Source organism: Pristiophorus japonicus, chromosome 11, assembly GCF_044704955.1.
Source record: "Pristiophorus japonicus isolate sPriJap1 chromosome 11, sPriJap1.hap1, whole genome shotgun sequence".
Classification (NCBI taxonomy): Eukaryota; Metazoa; Chordata; class Chondrichthyes; family Pristiophoridae; genus Pristiophorus; species Pristiophorus japonicus.
In genome coordinates this window covers 33,757,609-33,783,440 of record NC_091987.1, presented here as the reverse complement: position 1 = coordinate 33,783,440, position 25,832 = coordinate 33,757,609, and the positions used below count along the sequence as shown (strand labels likewise).

The 25,832-nt window shown below is 46.0% G+C and overlaps 1 protein-coding gene across 5 annotated transcripts in view; it reads right to left on the bottom strand.

Moving 5' to 3' along the window:
- LOC139276009 (cilia- and flagella-associated protein 47-like) overlaps positions 1-25,832 on the bottom strand; it is a 1,107,008-nt gene that overhangs the window by 1,025,135 nt on the left and 56,041 nt on the right. For all 5 annotated transcript variants that reach the window (XM_070893331.1, XM_070893333.1, XM_070893335.1 and 2 more), the window contains exon 6: positions 14,590-14,759. In XM_070893331.1, the coding sequence (XP_070749432.1) occupies positions 14,590-14,759 (170 nt within the window). The remainder of the gene's footprint in view (positions 1-14,589; positions 14,760-25,832) is intronic.

Here is a 25,832-nt window from a genome sequence, read left to right as displayed (position 1 = left end):
GCTATATTCCAGCACAACATGGAGAGTCTGCTCAAGTCCATCCTGGGGACGGTTGTGTTTCAAGACGACATACTCATCACGGGCAGGGACACCGACTCCCATCTCCGCAATTTTGAGGAAGTACTAAAGCGATTGGATCAGGTAGGCCTAAGAGTTAAAAAATCCAAGTGTCTGTTTCTTGCGCCCGAGGTTGAATTTTTGGGCAGAAGGATTGCCGCTGATGGAATCCGCCCAACAGAATCCAAAACTGAAGCAATTCGTCTGGCACCCAGGCCCCGGAATGTCTCGGAACTGCGCGCCTTTCTCGGGTTACTCAATTACTTTGGGAACTTTATGCAGAACTTGAGCACGCTGCTGGAGCCTCTCCACGTGCTACTCAGAAAGGGGTGCGATTGGTTTTGGGGGAACGCCCAAGAATGCGCCTTCAATAAGGCACGCAACCTTCTATGTTCCAACAGTGTTTTGGCTTTTTTTGACCCAGGTTAAAAGGTTAGTTCTTACATGTGATGCGTCAGTGTACGGGGTCGGGTGCGTTTTACAGCATGTCAATGGTGCGGGTAAATTACAATCCATTCCTTATGCCTCCGGGTCACATTCGCGGGCGGAGCGCGGGTACAGTATGGTGGAGAAGGAGGCGCTCGCGTGTGTGTACAGTGTCAAAAAGATGCACCAATACCTTTTCGGGGCCAAGTTCGCATTAGAAACCGACCACAAACCCCTCACGTCCCTGCTATCCGAGAGCAAGGCAATAAATGGCAACGCCTCGGCGCGCATTCAACGGTGGGCACTCATGCTGGCGTCTTACGACTACACAATAAGGCACAGACCAGGCACAGACAACTGTGCCGACGCGCTTAGCAGGCTACCCCTGGCGACCACGGAAGGGTTCGACGAACAGGACTGTGAGATGGTCAAGGCAATCAATGCCTTTGAGTCCACAGGTTCGCCCATGACGGCTCGCCAAATCAGAGCCTGGACGACCAGCGACCCCACGTTATCCTTAGTCAAAAGATGTGTTTTAACTGGTGACTGGGCAGAGGCTCACGATGCCTGCCCCGAGGAGATCAAACCTTTCCATAGGCGCATGCATGAACTATCACTACAGGCAGACTGCCTGATGTGGGGCAACCGAGTAGTTATGCCTTTGCGAGGCAGAGAGACGTTTGTCCGGGAGCTCCACCGCGATCGTTCTCATGAAGGCCACAGCCAGATCCCACGTCTGGTGGCCTGGCATTGACGCGGACTTAGAGCTCTGCGTCCGACGGTGCACCATTTGTGCCCAACTCAGAAATGCCCCCAGGGAGGCCCCCCTGAGCCCCTGGCCCACCAAACCGTGGTCGCGGGTGCACGTAGACTATGCGGGCCCATTCATGGGCAAAATGTTCCTCGTAGTCGTTGATGCATTTTCAAAATGGTTGACTGTGCAGATGGCGGTTGGTGGATGTGGTGTGGTTGGCGTTGCGGGGGCATGGCTCTGGGGTGGCCGGGGCTGGGGGCTCGACATCCGGGGGTGTTCAGCATTTGGGAAGGATTCTGACGGGTCGGGGCGGGTTGGGTGCGGTGGGAGTTTTCCCGGTGTTGGGTGGGTCCGGAGCCGGGGTGGGTGGGCATGGTCTTGGGATGGGGGTGGACTGTTTGGGGCTGGGATGGGGAGAGACTTCTTCACTCGGGGAGTTGTTGGCCTGTGGGGTTCCCTGCCGCGGAAAGTTGTTGATGTCAGTTCATTGGATGTGTTCGGGAGGGAGCTGGATGTGGTCCTTGCGGCTGGGGGGGTCAGGGTGTGTGGAGGGGCATGGGGGCGGGTGAGTGCTGGGGTGGGTGATCAGCCATGATCTTGCTGAATGGTGGTGCAGGCTCGAAGGGCCGAATGGCCTAACTCCTGCATCTATTTTCTATGTTTCTATATTTTCTATGGATCGAATGCACCATTTTAAACTCGAGCAGCACCTCCACCACTGTGGAGAGCCTCAGAACCATGTTTGCAATACACGGAATTCCTGACGTATTGGTCAGTGATAATGGTCCGTGCTTCACTAGCGCAGAATTCCAAGATTTTATAGTTGACCACGGCATAAATCACGTTAAGACGGCACCGTTCACGCCAGCCTCCAATGGCCAGGCGGAGCGAGCAGTGCAAATCATTAAACAAGGTATGCTTAAAATCCAAGGTCCCACGCTGCAGAGCCGCCTGTCGCGACTGCTGCTGGCATCAGATCTCGTCCGCATTCGTTGACTGGACTTCCCCCCCGCGCAACTATTGATGAAACGGACCTTAAAGACTAGGCTCTCGTTAATCCTCCTGGACATGCATGAAATTGTTGAGGCAAAGCGCCGGAAACTAACTGAGTAGCATGACCGAAATTCGAGGGGGAGGTGGAATGAGATAGGGGACAAAGTGTTTGTGCTAAACTATGGCAGGGGTCCCAAATGGCTTGCAGGGACAGTAACAGGCAAGGAAGGAAACAGGCTACTGGTTGTACAAATGGACAATGGCCAAACCTGCCGGAGGCATGTAGACCAAATAAAAAGTAGATTCACCAACAACACTGCAGAACCAGAGGCAGACTACAATGTGGAACTCACACCACACCTGGTGGGCAGACAGAGGGAACAACCTGAGGAAAGGGCAATCTCAACAGACAGCCCAGGTGAGATACCAACAATCATACTGAACGAAACAGACAGCCCAGGCAAGATACCAGCAATCACACTGAAAGAAAAACAGGCACCAAGGAAAACAACTGAACCACAACTAAGACGCTCCATGCAAGAGCGTAGACCACCTGAGAGACTGAATCTATAAAGACGATAAGACCTTGGGGGAGGGTGATGTCATGTATCTCACACTACTGTACATAACTGTATCTTACCATGCTATACATGACTGTAACTAGATATGACCTGTAACCACAAGCATACCTTACAACCAGGGGTGCACTTGCAGGAGGCACTGCATACCTGTTCCACACAGGTATATAAAGGCAGGTCTCAGGCAAGTGTGGCATTCGAGAGCTGTGAAATAAAGGTGCAGGTCCAGAGTGACCTTGACTTCAGCATGTGCCTCGTGTAAGTCTGTACTGCAGGGTCAGGACTTTACACTATCCACTTTGAATATGCATCCACCACAACAAAAAACATCTTTCCAAGGAATGGACCCGCAAAATCGATGTGGAACCTTGACCATGGTTTAGATGGCCACGACCAAAGACTCAACGAAGATTCCGCTGGTACTTTATACTGAGCTGCATGCAAGTATTACGCTGATGGACACATGATTCCAGATCAGAGTCAATTCCATGCCACCATATATGAGACCGAGCAATGGCTTTCATCATAACAATACCGGAATGAGTGCTATGTAGCTCACGTACAAATCTTTTTCTACCTTTCTTAGGCATGATGACACGATTACCCCACAGCAAACAATCTGACAGAATGGACAGCTCATCCTTGCGACGGGTATAAGGTTTGGTCTCTTCACACATCTCCGTAGGTATATCAGACCAATCACCACTGAGGACACGATGTTTCACAACCAACAAAATAGGGTCATGGCTGGTCCAGATCCTAACTTGTTGAGCAGTGACAGGAGTTTCATCACTCTCAAAAGCATCCATTACCAACATTAGATCTTCGGCTTGAGGCGTTTTCACATCAGGTGTCGGCAACTGCAAATGACTCAGTGCATCGGCACAATTCTCAGTACCGGGTCTATGACGTATAATGTAATTATAGGCAGACAATGTCAACACCCACCTCTGAATACGGGACTATGCATTGGTACTAATATCTTTGTTTTCAGAAAACAATGAAATGAGTGGCTTGTGATCCGTTTTGAGTTCAAAACGGAGACCAAACAGGTACTGATGCATCTTTGTTACACCATACACACAGGCAAAAGCTTCTTTTTCTACCATGCTGCAAGCTCTTTCCGCTTTTGATAAACTTCTCGAAGCATATGCAAGAGGCTGTAGCTTACCCGACTCATTGGCTTGTTGGAGTGTACAGCCAACACCAAATGATGAAGCATCACAGGCTAATACAAGATGTTTACATGGATCATAATGAACAAGCAACTGGTTTGAACAGAGCAGACTCTTGGCTTTCTCAAAGGCTCTATCTTGAGACATACCCCAGACCCAGTTGTTACTTTTTCTGAGTAGCAAATGCAGTGGCTCTAATAAAGTGCTCAATCTGAGTAAGAAATTACCAAAGTAGTTGAGTAGCCCAAGGATCAAACGCAGTTCTGTCACATTCTGAGGCTTGGGTGCATTTTTGATGGCCTTGGTTTTTGAATCAGAAGGCCTGATAACATCGGCAGAGATCTTCCTACCAAGGAATTCAACTTCAGGTGCCATGAAGGCACACTTCGAACGTTTCAGCCCGAGTCCCACTTTGTCCAGACAATATAGAACTTCATCAAGATTGTTCAGATGTTCAGCGGTGTCATGATCTGTGACCAGAATGTCACCTTGGAACATGACAGTTCTAGGAATGGACTTCAGTAAACTCTCCATATTCCTCTATGGCTGCAGCTGAACGAATTCTGAAAGGACACCTGTTGTAGACAAACAGTCTTTATGGGTGTTGATGCTGGTAAGTTTCTTCAAATTATCGACGAGCTCCTGTGTCAGGTAGGCCAATGTCAGATCTAGCTTAGTGAATGACTTTCCACTAGCTACCATGGCGAATAGGTCATCAGCCTACGGTAACGGGTACTGAAACTGTTTCGAGAATCGGTCAATCGTAACCTTGTAGTCTCTGCAAATCTTGACAGTGTCATCACTCTTCAACACAGGAACAATAGGGCTGGCCCACTCATTGAACTCGACAGGTGATATGACCTCTTCACGGTGGAATTTGTTAAGCTCAATATCAATCTTCTCCCTCATCATATAAGAGACAGACTGAGCTTTGTGATAGACAGGCCTTGCATCAGAATCCAGGTGAATCTGCACCTTGGCTCGAGTAAAATTACCAATGCCAGGCTCAAACAAAGAAGGAAACTTCTTCAACACTTGAGCACAAGAAGAGTGTTGTCCACCGAGGACAACGCTTTGACATCACTCCAGTTCAGCTTGATGTTCTCGAGCCAATTCCGACCGAACAGCATTGGACCATTACCTGGGATGATCCATAATGGTAGATCTTGGATCACACCATCATACGACACCTTGACTACTGCACTGCCAATCACAGGTATGAGTTCCTTCGTATACATAGAAAACATAGAAAATAGGTGCAGGAGTAGGCCATTCAGCCCTTCTAGCCTGCACCGTCATACGTATGCAACTTGACCTTGACTGGACTCAGCTTAGGCTTCACAGCCTCAGTGTCCCACAACTTGTCAAATGTCACTTGGCTCATGATCGACTGACTTGCACCCGTGTCCAGCTCCATTGATATTGGCACGCCACATTAACAGTTATTGGCTGGCTCTTTCACGAGAACGAATACAAACCATACACTTACTCCTCAGGTTGTGTATCAAAGTCAGCACTGGACTGGTCATCATCAACAATATGTTGAGCAGCAGCAGCAGCAGGCTTGTTCAATTGTGGGCATATTTTCTACATATGTCCCACTTTCGAACAGCCATTACAGGAGTATTATTTAAACCAACACTGATGGGGCCAATGATTGCCCCCACAATGCCAACAGGGTGATCTCAGCTTTGTACCAGTTGTTGGGCTCTGAGCAGCTACAGGTTTCACATAAACAGTTGATTTGGCCCTGCCATGAGCAGCTTTGCCAGAAGACGACACAATCTTGTTTACAGTACCTGACAAGCCTGCCTGGAGCTCCGACCTTTTGATGATATCTGCCTCAAGTTCTCATCAGTCATCATACATGCCTGGGCAATCGTGATGGCCTTTTTCAAGTCCAATTTCTCTTCGGCCAATAACTTCCGAAGAACCACATCATGGTTGATGCCTATCATGAAAAGTCTCTCAACATGCCTTCCAGCATGTTCCCGAACTTACACGGCTCAGCAAGACGTCGTCAGTCAGTGACAAATCCCGACATGTCCTGGCCCTTAGCACGGACATGCGTGTAGAAGCGATAGCGTGAGATGATGATCCCTTCCTTTGGCTTTAGATGGTCACGCACCAAATCACACAATTCGTCGTAAGACTTGGCAATTGGACGTAAAGGCAAGACAAAGTTCTTCATGATGCCGTAAACCTTCTGACCACAGACGGTGAGGAGAACCACCCTACAACGGACTGCATCAGCCTCCCCCTCCATTTTGTTGGCAACAAAATATTGATCCAAGGATCAACAAAATCCGCCCAATCCTCGCCATCCATGAATTTGTGCAGAATTCCAATAGTGCCCATTGTAAATAGGAAAGTTCGTAGTTTACCTCATCGCCAATGTAATAACACAAGAGTCCTGTTATTATCAACTGTCATCGAGTGTGTACCCAATCTCTTTTATTCCCACTTCGGATAAGTACAAGGTCTGACCTCCTGTATTACCTGCATGACATCCAACAGTGATGCCCTCTGGTGTCTGGTGACCCCAAGCATAAATATAATTCAAGGACCATCACCATAAATGGTTAAAGTGGTTACCAGGAAGAGTAGTGAAGATATGTGGCCCTTGCACATATTTGGTCAAGATGTTTGATCATGGAAAGGTTAGGTTTGTTCACATTGATCATATCTTACCTACAGCTGTGGAAGGAGTTGAAAGTTGGGATGATTCAATTTATTCTGATGAGTCAGATAGTCTTGTTACAACTAGAGTACCAGTAGAAAATCCTACATCAGATGTACTAGAAACAAGTTCAAGAGAAAATCAGAATTTATGTCTGAGTCTGATTCAGGCAAACATTCTGAAAATGTAGAGAGTCCAAATGTAGATCAAGGTCAGCCCTTGGAGAAAATCTCTCCTCAGGCTCAGCCTAGAATGAGTCAAAGTCCTGAAAGTTTTGTTCAAGAAAGAAGGTATCCTCTTCGAAACAGAAAACCAGTAGTTAAGTTTAATCTGTAAATATGGAAAATAAGTTCATATCTTTTGTTGTGTTACAGAATTCAAGAGTAGAATTTGGAAGCATAAAATGGGTTCAATTTGAGAAATGTATACTGTTATGTCTGTAATGTACTTATGAATGACTCCACGAGGCAATGTATTGTACTCAAACTGTAGTGACCTTGGTCCTTTATTCATAACTCCAGAGTGAGGCAGCCGCATGGTGGCTACCCTTTTATAGAGCCCCTGCCACCAGGGCAGGAAACCCCGGTCTCCACCAGTTGCACCCTCTAATGGTGCCAGCATAGTATATACACAGTGTAAACCTTATTGATAGTACATCAGGTAAACAAGTCTCCATCTCATGCAATTATACAGTGACTACACAGAGAGTATATCTATAGTCTGCATATATAACATCACTCTCCCCCAAGTCCTTTGTGCCAATTACCTTTGCACTATGTGCTCTGGCTCATGAAGTGCTAATAGCCCTTGCATCTTGGCTGTGCTTTGGCTTGGGTCTCTCCCTGTTAACACCCAAGTCCTTTTGCCACAACGTTGGGTAGTCGTTACCAGTTTGGATGGTTCAATGATGCAGTGGAGGTACCATAGCTACATAAATCTATTTCCCATCCCGACCACAGCGAGATCATGCAGTTGGCCCATTGCATTAACATACAGGATCAGACACAGTGCAAGTACAAAGAAAGGAAGAAAAAAATACAGTTTGTATCGTGACACCTTGGTTCAGTGACTTACATTCATTACGTTTTACGGTCGTGCGCCAGGATTTGGTAGATTGCATTCATAGTTCAGTCATGGTCAGTACTGAGGTAGCAGTACAGGTATGCGAGGACGCTGGTTCCAGAGCAACCGGACGGGTCCTAGTGGTCTGATGGCGGCGCTGCGCCCCCTGCTAGCGGGGTGGGCTTGGTTCACTCACCTTGCCAGGACTCAGGGACTTTGCCATTGTCTAGTGGTGGGCAGAGCCACAGATGTGTGTGGCCTCCCTGTCCTCCTTTAAGGGCTGCAGAATCTTCTGCCTGCTCTCTCACGGTGTTGGGAACATGGCTGTTCCAGGTCCCGTTTGGGGAACTCGTTGGTTCTGACCTTTCACTCCAGGACATGGCCAAGGTAGCGACTGGATCTGGAGGCTGCACCATCTCCACCCGGGTGGTGGGCAACGGCGGCCGACTGCGCGTATTGGCGCTGTTTTCGTTTCCAGGTCCATGGCGAATAGTGCCATCGGGTGCCTGCAGCATGGGATAAACCTGGGGCAGGGTATCAGGATCAGTACCTTCACCCTCCTGAGGTTGCTCGCCTATAACTTGTGGGGCACCTGGGGCAGGGCATCAGGATCAGCGCCTTTACCCTCCTGAATTCGCTCACTTGCTACTTTTGGGGACACTCTATTCCCGACATCTCGCAACAACATTTTGTTCTTTACATTAGGAATAGTACCGACATCTCGCAACAACATTTTGTTCACAATCTTAATCGGTTCGTTACATTGATTGCCATGCATAAATATCTCTTTAAGTTCAGTTGGTTGAAGGGCTCCTTTAAGAGAACCCTGCTGGCTTTACCCCAATCAAATCCTTTGTTAGACACAACGTGTTGGTCCCTCAGCGTTGCACCTTGTGGTATGGCCGCAGCCATCTTTTTTTTCAGCCACGCTGCACCTCGCTGCAGCAGGGACGCCATCTTGCCTCTGTCCTCGAGGTCGACTGCCTTGATCCTTCTCTCCTGCGATTTTGCCACAAAAGCTGGAAGAGTGCCTGTGAATTCGATCTTCCTCCCCAGGAGTCCTGCCACTGGAGCCGGGAAGATACTTTTAGATCATTCTGGTTGGATCGTTGCCACGCATTTGTGATGGACGGTCTGTGCCTCAGCTGCTGCGCTGGTCTGTTCTCTGTTGCCTGGCCCAAGCGAAGGTGAGGTTTTGCTCTGCCTTTAAGCACGAGGGACATCGATTGCTGGAGTGAAGAGGTCTTCCCATTTCCACTGCAGCTTGCCCATCCACCTTCTTCCGAGTAGCGTTGGACCATCACCTGCAACAATCCACAGAGGTAACTTGTGCACCATGCCATTATGGATTACACTTATATCCGCACTACCAAAGACTGGGATCAGCTCCTTGGTGTAGGTGCACAGCTTTTCCTGTACTGGAAGCAGCTCGGGTCGTTTTTGTTTCATAGCCTCTCAAAGGCATCCTGGCTCATCACTGACTGGCTCGCTCCCGTGTCCACTTCCATGAAGACTGGAACACCGTTTATCTCAACTTCCATCTTCACTGGAGGACAATCAGTGGTGCAGGTATACACTCAATACACTTCTTCTTGGGGCTGAGCTGCCTCTCTGGCCAAATCATCATACTGGATTCAAAGTCATCTACCGACTCTTCTGCTAGATGGTGAGTCATATTTCTTTTACACATACACTGGAGGTAGCCCTTCATGGTACCGGCTTTGCATACATACTCAGCAACCTGACACTGGTGAGCCCTGTGGTTTTCTCCGCAACGCCAGCGTGGTGCTAATCGATTAGCACCCCACGACGGACTCTGAGTTCTGGAACCCTGAGGTCTGTGCTCTCTGCCGTGGACAGAGCCACGTTCTACAGTCTTGTCTGTGAAAGGCACCATTCTGTGTACAGTACTTGTCAGGTTTGAGTTCACAGGATGAATAATTTTCTTGGTGCTGCAGGTCGAGGTCATGAACGCCTGACTGATGCTGATGGCCGCCTGCAGGTTGACTGTGGTGTCGACAGATAATAGCTTGTGACCCTCGTGGCCAATTCCCATAACTAAGATGTCTCGCAAAGCTTCGTTGAGGTGCATGCCAAAATCACATGGTGCCGCAAGTCTCCTGAGGTCGGCAGCATATTTTGCAATCTCCTGGTCCTCAGGTCTGCGGTGAGTGTAGAATCTGTGCCTGGCCGTGAGGATGCTCTTTTTTGGTTTTAGTTGGTCGCAAATTAGTTCAGTCAGCTCATCGTTTGTCTTATCCTTGGCCTTCGTGGGTGCCAGCAAGTCTCTGATGAGGCGGTAGACCTCAGGCCCACAGCTGGTCAGCAGTATAGCCTTGCGCTTCTCCGCCAATGCGTCCGTCTCCCCGCCAGGTCGTTTGCCACGAAATATTGCTCGAGCCTTTCCGTGAAGGCATCCCAATCATCACCCTCTGCGAAGTATTTTCGTGTGCCAAAGATAGCCATAATCGCGTGAAAGTCCGTATACTTATCGCCAGTTGTTATGTCTGTAATATACTTATGAATGACTCCACGAGGCAATATGTTGTACTCAAACTGTAGTGACCTTGGTCCTTTATTCGTAACTCCAGAGTGAGGCAGTTGCATGGTGGCTATATCCTTTTTTACAGCCCCTGCCACCAGGGCACGGTCTCCACCAGTTGCACCCTCTAGTAGTGCCAGCATAGTATATACACATTGTAAACCTTATTGACAGTTCATCAGGTAAACAAGTCTCCATCTCATGCAACTATCCAGTGACTACACAGAGAGTATATCTATAGTCTGCATATATAACATATACCAAGAGTAGTGTATACCATGCAAGTCATGTACAATGATTATTTGCCATAATTAACTTCTTCAATAAGGAGGGAGAAGTGTAATAGAGCCACCTGGTGGACTACTGATGTTTATAATAATAAAGCCATGCGTAGGGCAGTTCTAACCCAGAGGCCATATTGTGCAGTTGTCTGTATTTACTGTGTCTCAAGACACCACAACCACAATTTGAAAATCCTCATCCTTGTTTTCAAATCCCTCCATGGCCTCGTCCCTCCCTATCTCTGTAGCCGTCTCCAACCCTACAAACTTTCAAGATCGCTGCGGTCTTCCAATTCTGGCATCTTGTGCATCCCCGATTTAATCACTTCACCATTGTCAGCTATGCTTTAGGCTGTCTTGGACCTAAGCTCTGGAATTCCCTCCCTAAACCTCTTTGCCTCTCTAGCTCTCTTATCTTTTTAAAGATGCTCCTTAAAATCTACCTCTGATCAGGCTTTTGGTCATTTGTCTTGATATCTCCTTTTGTGGCTTGATGTTAAAAATGTTTTTTTCTTGATAAGGCTCTTGTTAAGCACGTTGGGCCATTTCACTACATTAAATAAGCTATATAAATGTAAGTTGTTGTTGATTTTCATTCCTTTGAAATGAATTGAATGAAAATCGGGGAGGTTCTACAACAGCTAAATAATTCCGCAAGTTTACAATCCAGGCAGTGAATACAAGAATTTACCTCTACAACTCTGCTCACAATTGATATTATAGATAAGGGCTCTGACTATCCTTAAAAGTTCCACCAAACCCTTGCCGTAACTCCAGCACATTCCAGCTGTACCTCTCAGAAAAAGACAGTTATGCTGAGTCTTCGCCAACTCCAGGAGCTACTGGTCAACGTTGCAAGAGGAACAACCTCTAGCCTTCTTACTAAGTCGAATGAGGCCAATAGGGTGGAGCTAGGGACATGGTATGCCAAGGGAGTTGAGACATGTCAGCCTCCAGATATGGGGCACAGTCCAGGTGGGAAGCGGTCTGAACTCCCAAAGAAAGATCAGACATTTTTGGATTGGTCCTATTACAGAGTGGGCAGGCACCAGATTTTCAGACTACATGGGGCAGATAGGGAACAGAGATGTGCCCATAATGATGCAGGTGCTCGCAGGCTCACACAATTGAGGGGCCCTCTCTGTGACCCTGTAACCTCCAGTGGATTCAATGCTGGAGGGCACCGAGTGCGCAGTCCCAGTGTAACAGCCCGGATTGCACCCCATGGTTTTTTGAGGCCATTGTAAACGGCAATGAATTTGTGAATGATAAAATACTATGGAATAATGGGGTAAGGCTTGGTTCTTGAATATTTCTCAATAAATAGCCATCCCAGTACTTTTTAAACTTACTTGTAAGACAATATCTAAACAAATTAAATATATAGTTCCTGGCCTCCTGATCCGAATTGCCATTTTTATACTATTACTGAGCTGGGTCAATGAAACATTTTGCTATTCAGCCTTAGCTTACAGCTGTTTATTCTTTTCAGTGATGCAATAAGAAGGTACTGAGAGAAAACACCTCCAAAATTACACAATAGCACGTCTACTGCCTCTGTTACCACCAGTGTATAATGCCACACTCATTAACATTCTTTAGTGCATATAGCATTCTTTAGCATACATTCCTTCTTGAGTTGGTTGGTTTGAGTAACCCCAATTAACTGCGCATTGGGTGTGTGAATTTACTGTCAGCAATAATTTAAGCAAGTGCTCATCAGAATTTTCAATGCTCTCTATGGGTGGTAAGTGAAGGCCTTTACAATCGCATAACTATTTTAAGCGTCATTTTCCTGCAAGCTGGAACATTATCTTCATATCTTCTAAATTTTATATTCTTACCGAGGAGGAGATGTGGTAAAATGTGATTCAGTGATTATATAAGAGTGAAGGAAAGCGGGGGAGGAGAATCTTGTGAGTGCTGTGAGCCTTATGATTAGTGAAACTATAAAGTATTGCAGCTGTGAGCACAGAATAAGAGGTATTCTTACCTTAACAACTCTAGTGAGATAAGTGAATTTCTTTCGGCATTGCAGCCATGCAGTGGGTACTAGGCTTCAGGCATTCACATACTCTGCAAACTCTTAAAACCAATGGTGAAGTTGATGCCTAGAGGCTTTCTGCTCCCTGGAGGGAAGAGGATGTTTTCCTCCTGTCCATTCCTTCCACCAGAGCCTCCAAGGCAGCATCCAAGAACCTTAGTGCTCTCTCAGCGCTTCAACCATATCTCTCCTTCCAAAAGTGTTTCCCTGGTGCCTGCAGCAAGAATGCACCTCCCCTTTAAATGGCAACATAGCCATCCAATATCCGCCCAACTCACCCCAGCGCCCCCCACCCCCCGCCAACCAATGAGTAGCACTAGCTACATGCTTGACTCATGATAGGATTTCTTAGAGTTTCTTCATTTTGCACATATGATTTGAAAATAAACTGGGTCTTAAAGGTCGTACCATATCAGCAAGAGGACAAACATGATGGTATTAGTTAGATCTTGCAGATCCTGAAAGAAGTCATCCTGAATATCTCGGAAGCTATTTTCCCCTGTTCTCTCCAATGATCCCCCGAGTCCTGAAGGCTAGGGGTCAAAGCATCCACTTTAGGTGCATTGACTGGTCTGGAGGCCTCTATCTCAATAGAGATGCCACCAATGTTCCCGCTAAAGAGCACATGTGTGCGGCCGTGCAGTAATCTGAAAGGTCCCACACAGGCCGCTCACCAGCTTTTACATTGTAAATACCATGCAATCACAGAAATTTAAAGGGGCCACACTTTAAAAGAAATAGGCTGCGCAGAACAAAGCATAGCTTACAGGGAACATTTGATAGCATTGTACTCTATTGAATCCCTCTTGTATATTGACACTAAGGATGTCAACAGACTCTGCCATGATTCTTGTTAACTGTCTCAGGCCTTCTTAGATAGACTTCAATGGCTCCATGTAAGTGTAATGTTTGTCCAGCATACTTTTTTACAGCAGCTGGCTTCTGCAGAGCATCCAATCACCACTGTCAAATCTCTGACTCCTTTGGCACTGTGAAGGCAATGAATGAAAGAGTGCCACACTCTGAGTGCCACAAAATAACTGCAAGGGTCAGGGCGAGTTGGTAGCTTACCTGGATTTCTCTAATAAGATCATTAAACTTCTTCCTGCACTGAAGAGGAGTCCCAGTATTCTATAAGGTGACACTTCCCTGACTTCCCCCACAAACTGAGCACCACACTCTTTCTGGATCGCTGGCCTCTGACCCAAAACAGCCTGTCCTTCCTGCTCTATATCTCCATTACAAGGGCTTGGAGTCCGCTGTTCATTTACTGGATCTGGTTGTCATTCCTGTTGCCCAGATTACTTGATTCCTCCAGAGCTGTTATTGTCCTTTAAGCAGCAGCAGGTTTTATATCCTGCTATTACACTAGGTGAGATGTGAGATGCAAAATGAAAACAAGGAGCAAAAAGGTGTTCCTTTTGACTTACTGTTAGCAACAGCACAGTGGATCTGCTCGTATATTATATGACTTTAAGGCCAATAAAATAAGAGGATGTAATTTAATGAAACATAAATTGAAAGCATATCTTTACTCAAAGGATGATAAATGTTTGGAATGATTCACCAGGTAAGGCAGTGGAATCAAAAATGTTACAGGAGTTCAAGATGTTGTTGGAAATTTAGCTGGGTGAGTTGAAATACTAGGGGAACAGCTTGGTAGATCAAATGGTCTTTTCCCATCCTTTTTTATTCTGTTCTTTAAAAATTCTAATAATAACAATCCAGCACTTTTTACATTGCAGCAGAGGGATGCAAGCTGATCAACAGCAGACAACATAGGTCTTAATCTGTTCAATATTACCTATTGCAGCATAAAACATACTCTGGAGAGACAAAATACAATTTTGATATGACAGTTGAGATCATTCTGTGTGTGTTTTAATATCATAATTTGTGTTCTCTCATCTAGGCAATAGATTGATCAATTACAAAAATTAAATGTTATAAAATAAACAATAAATTAATTTCACTATCCTTAGAGCCATTCGACTTACCTAAGTTCCTTTGGACTGAAGCACAGATTAACAATGGTTTTGTTATATGGATTTAGGGTCCCTTGGCAAGGTCGACACATAATCAAAGCAGATGTATAAGCACTTAGCCTGGGATCTTCTATGTCTTTATCTGCCAAAACTGCATCTGCACTCAGGGATAGGTCTGTACCCTAAGTCAAAGATAAGTAGTTTAAAAAACAAATTTTATAAAAGCACATTTTATCAATAACATTTGATCCCGCAACAAAAAGTGAAGTGTCACCAACCTGCCTACTTGGAGAGACAACTAACTTTATATATTGTAGAAATATAATTCTTGCACATCAACAACTTATTCTGTCAGTAAAGCTCACCACATTCCACTGCTGTCTTTAGGGCACTCAAAGTAGAAATTCCAATTGGTAGAGTGGCTACCAAAACCAAAATCCATCCAAAAATCAAATAGGTGGACCTCCAGCAGTAAGTCGGTGTGTCTCCCACTCCCCCCGCCACCTATTTTCATCTCGCTACCACCTAAATAGCAAGCCCTGTCCCTTGCCCCTTGTTTCCATTTTGAATTTCACTCAAATGATCCAGCTCAGATTAAGAATTCATGATAGATCACACCTGTGTCCCATGTAACTTTATGCTGGATCATGTAAATCTGTAGATATGATATGACACTATGTTGGGCAAGCACCATTTTGGGAAATTCATAAAATATACAAATTTCATTGCAAGTCAGAAATCATTTGCAAGTCACCCTTATAAATGTTTACCAAAACTAAAATATTTGATTAACTTAATTGCACCCAAAATCAAATTTTAAATATTCATTCCATGCACAAAAAATACAGCAGAGTTTCCGCTTTGACCGCAATCGGCAATCATGCCGTACATTGCGCTCAAAATTGAACTAGTTTTCCAAAGTGAAGTTATGGTTCAGCTTTCTGCTCAAATTCATTTGCATAATCACAAACATAAAATCTTCCATGAACCAGTGCAACCGGGCAGCATTTTAGAATGTAATTGTTTGTTATTTTCTCTTGTATTAAAAAATATTCCTTGATATATTTAAGAGCGGTAACTTGGTGCAGTTCTATAAAAACAGCTGAAAATGGGTTTATCACAAAAAATGAGCCTTTTTGATTAAGTGTCCAGTCCACCACCTGTGAGTAACCTGATTTTAAATAACTGAAATTGACTTTAAAAAACTCTACTAGTTTCATTGGTGTACACTTAACAGTTTCTTAGGGCCCAAAATTGATGATGTCCTGCTGCCGTCCATTTCTCAGCGGTATTCAGGCGGTCCATAGTTTTTTACCACCCGCTACTGCTGAGATCCTCCAGCACGACTTTGATGGTAATGTAGCGGGCAGCAGCGGGAAAGGGGTGTAGCGGACGCCGTTGGGCAGTACAGGCCATTAGACTTGGCAAAGATTGGAGGCCGAGTTCTGCGCTGCACAATTTTTTTTTTGACGAGTTAATGCCTGGTGTTAGGAGTCTAAGATATAAGACTGGAGAGAGTTGGGCTTTTCAGCATGAAAAGGAGGTGTCTGAGAGGTGGTCTTTTGGTGGTAAATAGGATAGTAAATAGTATGGACAAAGTTAACCTAGAGTATTACTTTAAATTAAATTATGGGAGTAGGACAAGTGTACATGCATTCAAACTAGTAAAAGGTAACTTTAGGACTGATATCAGGAAGTTCTTCATGTAGAGAGTGATCAGCAGCAGAGTGGATTTCCCAGCAGAATGATGGAGCTAAAAATTCAGTAATCATTTCACCATAGGCAGTCCCTCGAAGTCAAGGATGACTTGCTTCCACTCTAAGGGCCCAAGTTTCCACATGATTTGCACCTGATTTTTAGGAGCAACTGGTGGAGAACGGACTATCTTAGAAATCGCAATTCTCCACATTTTTTTTTCTGCAGCTCTAGTCAGGTAGAACAGTTCCACTTTGGAACAGAATTTTTTCTTCAAAAGGGGGCGTGTCCGGCCACTGACGCCTGATTTCAAAGTTTCCACAGTGAAAACGTACTCCAAACTAACTTAGAATGGAGCAAGTGAAGATTTTTGTAGAACTGAAAAAAACTGTTCTACACATTAAAAAATCAGGCGCAGGTTACAAATTAGGCGTCCAGAACGAGGTGGGGGGGAGGGGGGGGGAAGGGAAGTCATTAAATTCTACAATAAATCCTTATTTATACTTATACAAATATTATACAAATAAATCCAACCTGAATAAAAATTTATAAGCAAAGAAAAGATTAAATAAACCATCTTCCTACCTGTGTGAAAGTGCTTCAGCCAGGGAGAATGCTGCAGGAAGCCTCACAAAACGAGGCAGCCGTTCCCGAACCCGGGGTGGGGGAGAAAGGAAGCTGTTCCAGACGGCCGGCGGGCGGGCGGGGACCGACCGACCGAACGCGGGGGGGTGGGGGAAGGGAGGAAGCCGTTCCAGACGGCGGGAGGGAGGGAGGGAACCGACCGCCGACCGAACGCGGGGGGGGGGGGGGGGGGAAGGAAGCTGTTCCAGACGGCGGGCGGGAGGGAGGGAACCGACCGACCGAACGCGGGGGGGGGGGAAGGAAGCTGTTCCAGACGGCGGGTGGGAGGGAACCAACCGACCGAACGCAGGGGAGGAAGCCGTTCCAGACGGCGGGGAGGGACCCAACCGACCGACCGAACGCAGGGGGTGGGGGGAGCCGTTCCGGGCGGGCGAGCGGGGGGATGGGGGGGGGGGAGTGCGGGCCCGACCGACCGAACGCGGCGGGGGGGTGGGGGAGGAGGGAGGAAAGGAGACAGAAGGCTGCAGGAAGCCTCAGAAATTGAGGAGCCATTTCCCGACGGCAAAAGGGGGAGGTCGTCGGGAAACGGCTGCCTCAACTTTCTGAGGCTTCCTGCAGCCTTCTCAGTGCTGATGTGCTGATGGCAATGTGCTTTTATTAAAAAATGTTCAAAAACTAAACAGCTACAAAGAACTACAAAAATGGCCGAGTGCCAATGTTTCCTTCACACTGCGCGTGTGCGAACGCTCCAACGTGCACGCGCAGCGTTGCCGGCAGGAAAAAAACTAATTTAAATAGTACCCGCCCCCTCTCACTTAGAAAATCGGCGCGAGTGTAGGCTCCGCCCCCCTGGGCACCGCGCCAGGCAGACAAGGAGCTGCAGAACGCTCCAGAATCGCGAGTTTTTTTTCCGGCGCCGTTTTAGGCACGAAAAACGGGCGCCCAGCTCAGAGGGGCGCCCGTTTTTTATCGTGTGGAAATTTGGGCCTTAAAAGTGAGTTCTCAGGTGACTTCCAATGCGGGATCTACAGTCTCTAAAATAGGTGGGGCAGACAGTGGTTGAAGGAAAGGGTGGTCGGGGAGCCTGGGTTGATGCACGCTCCTTCCGCTTTCTACTCTTGGTTTCTGCTTGTTCTCGGCGTTGGGACTCGAGGTGCTCAGCACCCTCCTGGATTTGAGATCCTGGTCTTCAAACATTCTCTTCCTCAGGCGATCAAAGGCTGCACTGGCACACTGAAGGCGGTGTTGGACCTCGTCATCAATGCCTGCTCTTGCTGACAGTAGGCTCCAGAGGTATGGAAAATGGTCCACGTTGCCCAAGGCCTCGTCGTGGATTTTGATAATCGGGGGGCTTTATACTGCCTCCAGCACCTGAATGCCTCATTGCGTTGCCTTAGCCTTGGTGAGTGGGCACAACCATGCAACCACCCATGGTGGTACTAATCCTTTGCCACAGCATGATAAGTTCATCATAATCCCCGGGGACGTAATCCGGACTGTGACTCCGGGAGGAGCTCCTCGGCCACAGGAGATGGTTGAGGAGGACTCTAGCGACAACTTTCCCAGTGGCTGATAGCAGGGAGATTCCTCTGTATTTGCCACAATCGGATGTCCCCTTTTTTAAAGATGGTCATGATCACTGCATCTCTGAGATCTCCCGGCATGCTCTCCTCCCTCCAGATGAGATGAGGTGAGATGAGATGAGGCCTCTCCACCATACTTTAGTGCCTCAGCAGGGATTCGATCTGCTCCCATAGCCTTGTTGTTCTTAAGCTTCCCCTCAAATCCCCGCTAAACCTTCTACCAATTACTTTAAATTTATGCCCCCTGGTTGTTGACCCCTCTGCTAAGGGAAATCGGCCCTTTCTATCCACTATATCTAGGCCCCTCATAATTTTTTAGACCTCAATGAGGTCTCCCCTCAGCCTCCTCTGTTCCAATGAAAACAAATCCAGCCTATCGAATCTGTCCTCATAGATTAGATTCTCCACTCCCGGCAACATCCTTGTAAAACTCCTCTATACCCTCTTCCTCTTCTTCCTCCTCCATCCCGTTTTCAAACTGGCGTCTGTACCGTGCGCTTAACATTGGCTAAGATCAGGTAAGACCTTACTTTTCAAGACTGTATTTAGGCCCGACAGTAAATGGATCTTAGTGATCAAATTTGCATTTTTGTGCCTTCAGCTGTATCAACTACCGCCAGTGGTAAATATCTGATGAATTTACCGCTGGAAGGAACGTGGGTGGTAAGTGGATAGTAATTGATTTTTTTTGATCAAATTCGCATTTCTGGGCAGTAGGTGGGTGGTATGTGGGTGGTAGTGGGCCATAATATGATGAATTTCGGGCCCTTAGTACATTAATGCCTAAAAAAGAGCCTAATATTAAGAGTCTCCTCGAAGTGCTGCAAATGGACGCAATTAGCGGAAACTCAACATGGTGATTAATTCAATCTGGGGGCATGGCCAGTTTTATGGGCGGGACCAACTGCCAGCGCGATGTTTTGTAAACCACCTCAGAAGATCGCGGAAATTCGATTTGCGGCAGAGGTAACTTGCGTTCGAAATTCCTTGAAATTTTGCGCTGGTTTGCCCAATTTCGGATGATTTGTGTTGGAAAATCCAGAGCAACCTAGTGGAAACTCTACCCCAATTATTTAGTCACAAGATGAAAATACAATTTAGTGATGTTTCTTTGAAAATAAATGATCATTTTTTTACAGTATTCATGGTAGTATATTAAACATGTAGATCAGAATCTTTCCAGCCCTGCGAGTGCGAGTTTGGAGGCGGGCCCGCTGTCAAAATGGCCCTGATTGACAGCTGGTGGAAGTCCGCTCTGAACCCGCCTCCTTGTGAATTTCCCAAGTGCCGGTTCTGCCTGTGGACTGCAGACCTGGCACTAAATAGCATGTCAGTAATTGAGATCGTTAAGAAGCTGCTTAAAGCTATTTAAGCAGCATTTTTCCAGTTCCTAACCATTTTACCAAATTTTCTTTATGAGATTCTCGTCCTTCAGGGTTCACGTCAGGTAAGCATGCCAGGTTCTCAATAACTCTGTATTGGTTTGACTAGTTGACATCTGCAGAAGTGGTATAAAAGCTACTATTTCACAGCTGTTCAATTTCCAATCTTAGAAGCTGGAGCCTTCAGGATTTTGAATACACATTTTAGCTTTATGGAGGTTTGAAGTGTTTGCAGTGAACTCTTTATCCAGTGTCACCTCCTTGGAGCAACCGAGCTCACCATTGACAAATCGCTTCTGTCACCTCAAGTTCACTGCCCATCTATTCCATCAGCATCAATGCCCTTGAAAAAATGTCACCTTGATCCGCAGAATCCCAGTACAATCAATCCCACCATCAACATCACTAGGCACACCAGCATCACCAACAACAAAATCAACCTTCTCCGCAATCATCTGATGCTGCACATGGCACAGGGCATCAGTACCGACCACATTGCTGCCCAGATGCCAGGGATGGCCTCACCATGGCCACATTTACTTCACTTGACACTACACCCTGGCTGCCACAAGTGCCAGGTTGGCACCACTCCACACCAACACCATAAAGCATCCCTACAATGCCCATGCCAGTCCTTTCACACTCATCGCCATTGGGGGGGGGAGAGTTGGCGGTATCATTATGACTCACTATTCACTGCAACTCACTCAGCCACTTTCAAAGGTGCACACAGATCTGTCCAAGAAGACATAGTGTTGAAAATAAAGATTTCAATGTATGACAACACATTAACAGAAACTTTACATCAGCATTGGCGATAATACCCAAAGTGCCGACCCTTGTGTCTTGTTAGTTGGTGTGATTGGACAAGGATGAGGGTGAGTGTGAGGGGTGACTAGTGAAATGGGGAAATTATACTGTAGATAGAGACAGAGGGCTGGGCAGAGGTGCAGGTAAGTTGGTGTGAGTAAGGATGTGCAGAGGTAGGGTAGGGAAGGCAGAGTGATAGGGATGTGATGAGTGGCACAGCAGGATGAGGTTGAGTGTGGCTTTGCAGTAACATTTCATGATTTACTGAGATCATTGAAAGGTTTGCGCCACTGCAGCCAGGTCCTCCTGATGACATCCCTGCATGTGCCCTCCTGTAAAATGTGTAATCAGGCTGCGTCGGTGTCCTAGGGAGGTCTCTTTCACCCACGGGAAGGGAAGAGAACCTCCCTGCATGCTGTGACTCTCTCCATAAGCATCTGCAGGAGGTCATGGGAGGCATGGGTGCAGCTGTGCACCTTTGTACAGTGCTCGTCAGTGTTTGCAGCACCTCAATGCTGCAGAACACTGACAGCACAACTGTCAAAATGAACGTGGGCATGGTCCCTTTAAGGGAACCGGCTGAGGACGTGTCATCAGATGATATGATCAGACCCACTTCCTTTTAATCGGCTGGGAAGCTCGCAGGACGAGCTTAACAAGCCCAATCTAGGGAAAGTCGTGGGGGAAGCTGACATGGAGCTAGGAGCGGGGTCACAGCTCGCCTTGGACGTCGCCTGCCTCTCTCCTGCCTCAGTATGAAAAATCTAGCCCGTAATGTAACATTTTCAATTTTAACAAAATAAGCAAATCTAAAATTAGTAAGCATTTAAATGCTTTAAGACTGCTAGGTCAAACACATCTGTAGATCCGTAGGCCTAGAAATGCGATGGCACTGTGCCTGGCACTGTGCCGATTTTTCAGACATTAACGGGCACCCTGACCTGCAATATGGTGGGCAGGAAGCCCACACTCATTACAAGCCTGACGTGCATCACACACCGTATTGGTATAACAAAAACAAGGCAAAGAGGGCCCACGCCCCAAACAGACGTGAGATCTTTCGCATATGCATATAAGGGGCCTCACGCCTGTTTTAGGCCTCCTCTGCAATAGTTGTTTACCCTGAGGCAGCCAGCACCAGTGCCAGCTGAATTCAGAAAATCCCTATCCTGGCTACCATTATGTTCCCTAATTGCCACCCTCGCGGTCACCTCCCGTGTCATGGTCACCAACCTCTTCCAATTGCCTCAACCTCCCATTCGCCCCTTCACAGACAACTTTAAGGATTTACCAGAGGGCCACTGCCAGTGACGCAGCAACGCTTCAAAGCTTCTCTAGCAAGCTGCCTGGAGACACCTATTCAGTGTCCACAGTTCGCCAGTTTCTTTGATAATGAGGCCCGAAGCCCAATATTAGGTGCATCTCAGGCCTATCAATTCAGGCACAGGGATCGTTCTCTGCACCCCTTGCACTTTTGATTTTAGGCACAAACTAATTTTTACCCCTCAGCACCTCTTCCTATATGATAGGCACTAACCTCAGTGGTGGGAAAATTATTGGAAAAAATCCTGAAAGGCAGGATAAATCTACATTTGGAAAGGCAGGTTTTAATTAGGGACAGTCAGCACGGATTTGTTACGGGAAGATCGTGTTTGACTAACCTGATTGAATTTTTTGAGGAGGTAACCAAGAGGGTCAATGAGGGTAGTGCGTACGATGTAATGTATATGGATTTTAGCAAAGCTTTTGATAAGGTCCCATATGGTAGACTGGTCAAGCAGGTTAAAGCCCATGGAATCCAAGGCAAAGTGACAAGTTGGATCCAAAATTGGCTTGGAGGTAGGAAGCAAAGGGTAATGGTTGATGGATGTTTTTGTGACTGGAAGGATGTTTTCAGTGGGGATCCGCAGAGCTCACTGCTGGGTCCCTTGCTTTTTGTGGTATATATCAACGATTTTAGATTTGAATATAGGGAATATGATTAAGAAGTTTGCAGACAATGCTAAAATTGGCTGTGTGGTTGATAATGAAGAAGAAAGTCATGGGCTGCAGGAGGATATCAATCTATTGATCAGGTGGGCAGAGCAATGGCAAATGGAATTTAATTCAGAGAAGTGTGAGGTGATGCACTTTGGGAGGGCTAATAAGGATCTCTTCGGAATAGCATGACTGAATTTCAAATTCAGATGGAGGGTGAGAAAGTTGGATCTCTAGAAACATAGAAATATAGAAAATAGGTACAGGAGTAGGCCATTCGGCCCCTCGAGCCTGCACCACCATTCAATATGATCATGGCTGATCATGCAACTTCAGTACCCCATTCCTGCTTTCTCTCCATACCCCTTGATCTCTTGAGCCATAAGGGCCATATCTAACTCCTTTTTGAATATATCTAACGAACTGGCCTTAACAACATTCTGTGGTAGAAAATTCCACAGGTTCACAATTCACTGAGTGAAGAGGTTTCTCCTCATCTCGGTCCTAAATGGCTTACCCCTTATCCTTAGACTGTGGCCCCTGGTTCTGGACTTCCCCAACATCGGGAACATTCTTCCTGCATCTAACTCGTCCAATCCCGTCAGAATTTTATATGTTTCTATGAGATCCCCTCTCATTCTTCTAAATCCCAGTGAATACAAGCCTAGTCGATCCAGTCTTTCTTCATATGTCAGTCCTGCCATCCCGGGAATCAGTCTGGTGAACCTTCGCTGCACTCCCTCAATAGCAAGAATGTCCTTCCTCAGATTAGGAGACCAAAACTGTACACAATATTCAAGGTGTGGCCTCACCATGGGCCCTGTACAACTGCAATAAGACCACACTGCTCCGATAATCAAATCCTCTTGCTATGAAGGCCAACATGCCATGTGCCTTCTTCACCGCCTGCTGTACCTGCATGCCAACTTTCAATGACTGATGTACCATGACACCCAGGTCTCGTTGCACCTCCCCTTTTCCTAATCTGTCACCATTCAGATAATATTCTGCCTTCCTGTTCTTGCCACCAAAGTGGATAACCTCACATTTATCTGCATTATACTACATCTGCCATGCATTTGCCCACTCACCTAACCTGTCCAAGTCCCCCTGCAGCCTCTTAGCATCCTCCTCACAGCTTACATCACTACCCAGCTTAGTGTCATCTGCAAACTTGGAGATATTACATTCAATTCCTTCGTCTAAATCATTAATGTATATTGTAAATAGATGGGGTCCCAGCACTGAACATTGCGGTACCCCACTAGTCACTGCCTGCCATTCTGAAAAGGACCAGTGTATTCCTACTTTTTGCTTCCTGTCTGCCAACCAGTTCTCTATCCACATCAATACATTACCCCCAATACCATGTGCTTTAATTTTGCACACTAATTTCTTGTCAAAAGCCTTTTGAAAGTCCATATACACAATATCCACCGGTTCTCCCTTGTCCACTCTACTAGTTATATCCTCAAAAAATTCTAGAAGATTTGTCAAGCCTTTTCATAAATCCATGCTGACTTGGACCGATCCTGTTACTTCTTTCCAAATGCGCTTCTTTAATAATTGATTCCAACATTTTCCCCCCAATCGATGTCAGGCTAACCAGTCTATAATTCCCTGTTTTCTCTCTCCCTCCTTTTTTTAAATGTGGGGTTACATTAGCTACCCTCCAATCCACAGGAACTGATCCAGAGTCTATAGAATGTTGGAAAATGACCACCAATGCATCCACTATCTCTAGGGCCACTTCTTTAAGTACTCTGGGATGCAGACTATCAGGCCCTGGGGATTTATCGGCTTTCAATCCCATCAATTTCCATAACACAATTTCCTGACTAATAAGGATTTCCTTCAGTTCCTCCTTCTCGCTAGACCCTCGGTCCCCTAGTATTTCCAGAAGGTTATTTGTGTCTTCCTTCATGAAGACAGAACCAAAGTATTTGTTCAATTGGTCTGCTATTTCTTTGTTCCCCATTATAAATTCACCTGATTCTGACTGCAAGGGACCTACATTTGTCTTCACTAATCTTTTTTTCTTCACATATCTATAGAAGCTTTTGCAGTCAGTTTTTATTTTCCCTGCAAGCTTACCCTCATACACTAATTTTGCCTCTCCTAATTAAACTCTTTGTCCTCCTCTGCTGAATTCTAAATTTCTCCCAGTCCTCAGGTTTGCTGCTTTTTCTGGTCAATTTATATGCCTCTTCCTTGGATTTAACACTATCCCTAATTCCTCTTGTTAGCCACGGTTGAGCCATCCTCCCCGTTTTATTTTTACGCAAGACAGGGATATACAATTGTTGAAGTTCATCCATGTGATCTTTAAATGTCTGCCATTGCCTATCCACCGTCAACCCTTTAAGTATCATTCGCCAGTCTATCCTAGCCAATTCATGTCTCATACCATCAAAGTTACCTTTGTTTAAGTTCAGGACCTTAGTCTCTGAATTAACTGTGTCACTCTCCATCTTAATGAAGAATTCTACCATATTATGGTCACTCTTCCCCAAAGGGCCTTGCACAACAAGATTGCTAATTAAAGTTTAAATAAAGGAGACTATGAAGGTATGAGGGCAGAGTTGGGTAAAGTGCAGGATGGTTGATGAACAGTGGTGTACATTTAAGGAGATATTTCACAACTCTCAAGAAAAATATATTCCAGTGAGGAGGAAAGGGTGTAAGAGAAAAGATAGCCATCTGTGGCTAACTAAAGAAATAAAGGACGGTATCCAACTAAAAACAAGGGCACACAAAGTGGCCAAAACTAGTGGGAGGACAGAAGGAGGTGGTACTCAGTAAGGAAGGTGTACTCAGTAAGATAATGGCCCGAAGTTTCCACATGATTTGCTCCTGATTTTTAGGAGCAACTGGTGTAGAACGGAGTATCTTAGAAATCGGAATTCTCGTCATTTAGTTTGCTCCAGTTCTAGTCAGTTAGAACAGTTTCACTTTGGAACAGAATTTTCTTTTCAAAAGGGGGCGTGTCCGGCCACTTACGCCTGTTTTCAAAGTTTCGTCAGTGAAAACTTACTCCAAACTAACTTAGAATGGAGTAAGTGAAGATTTTTGTACGCTCGAAAAAACCTTGTCTACACTTTAGAAAATCAGGCGTAGGTTACAAATCAGGCGTAGGGAATGGTGGGGGGGGGTTTAAAGGGAAGTTTACAAACATTAGACACTTCAGTTTTACAAATAAAGAGCCATCATCAATAATAAATGA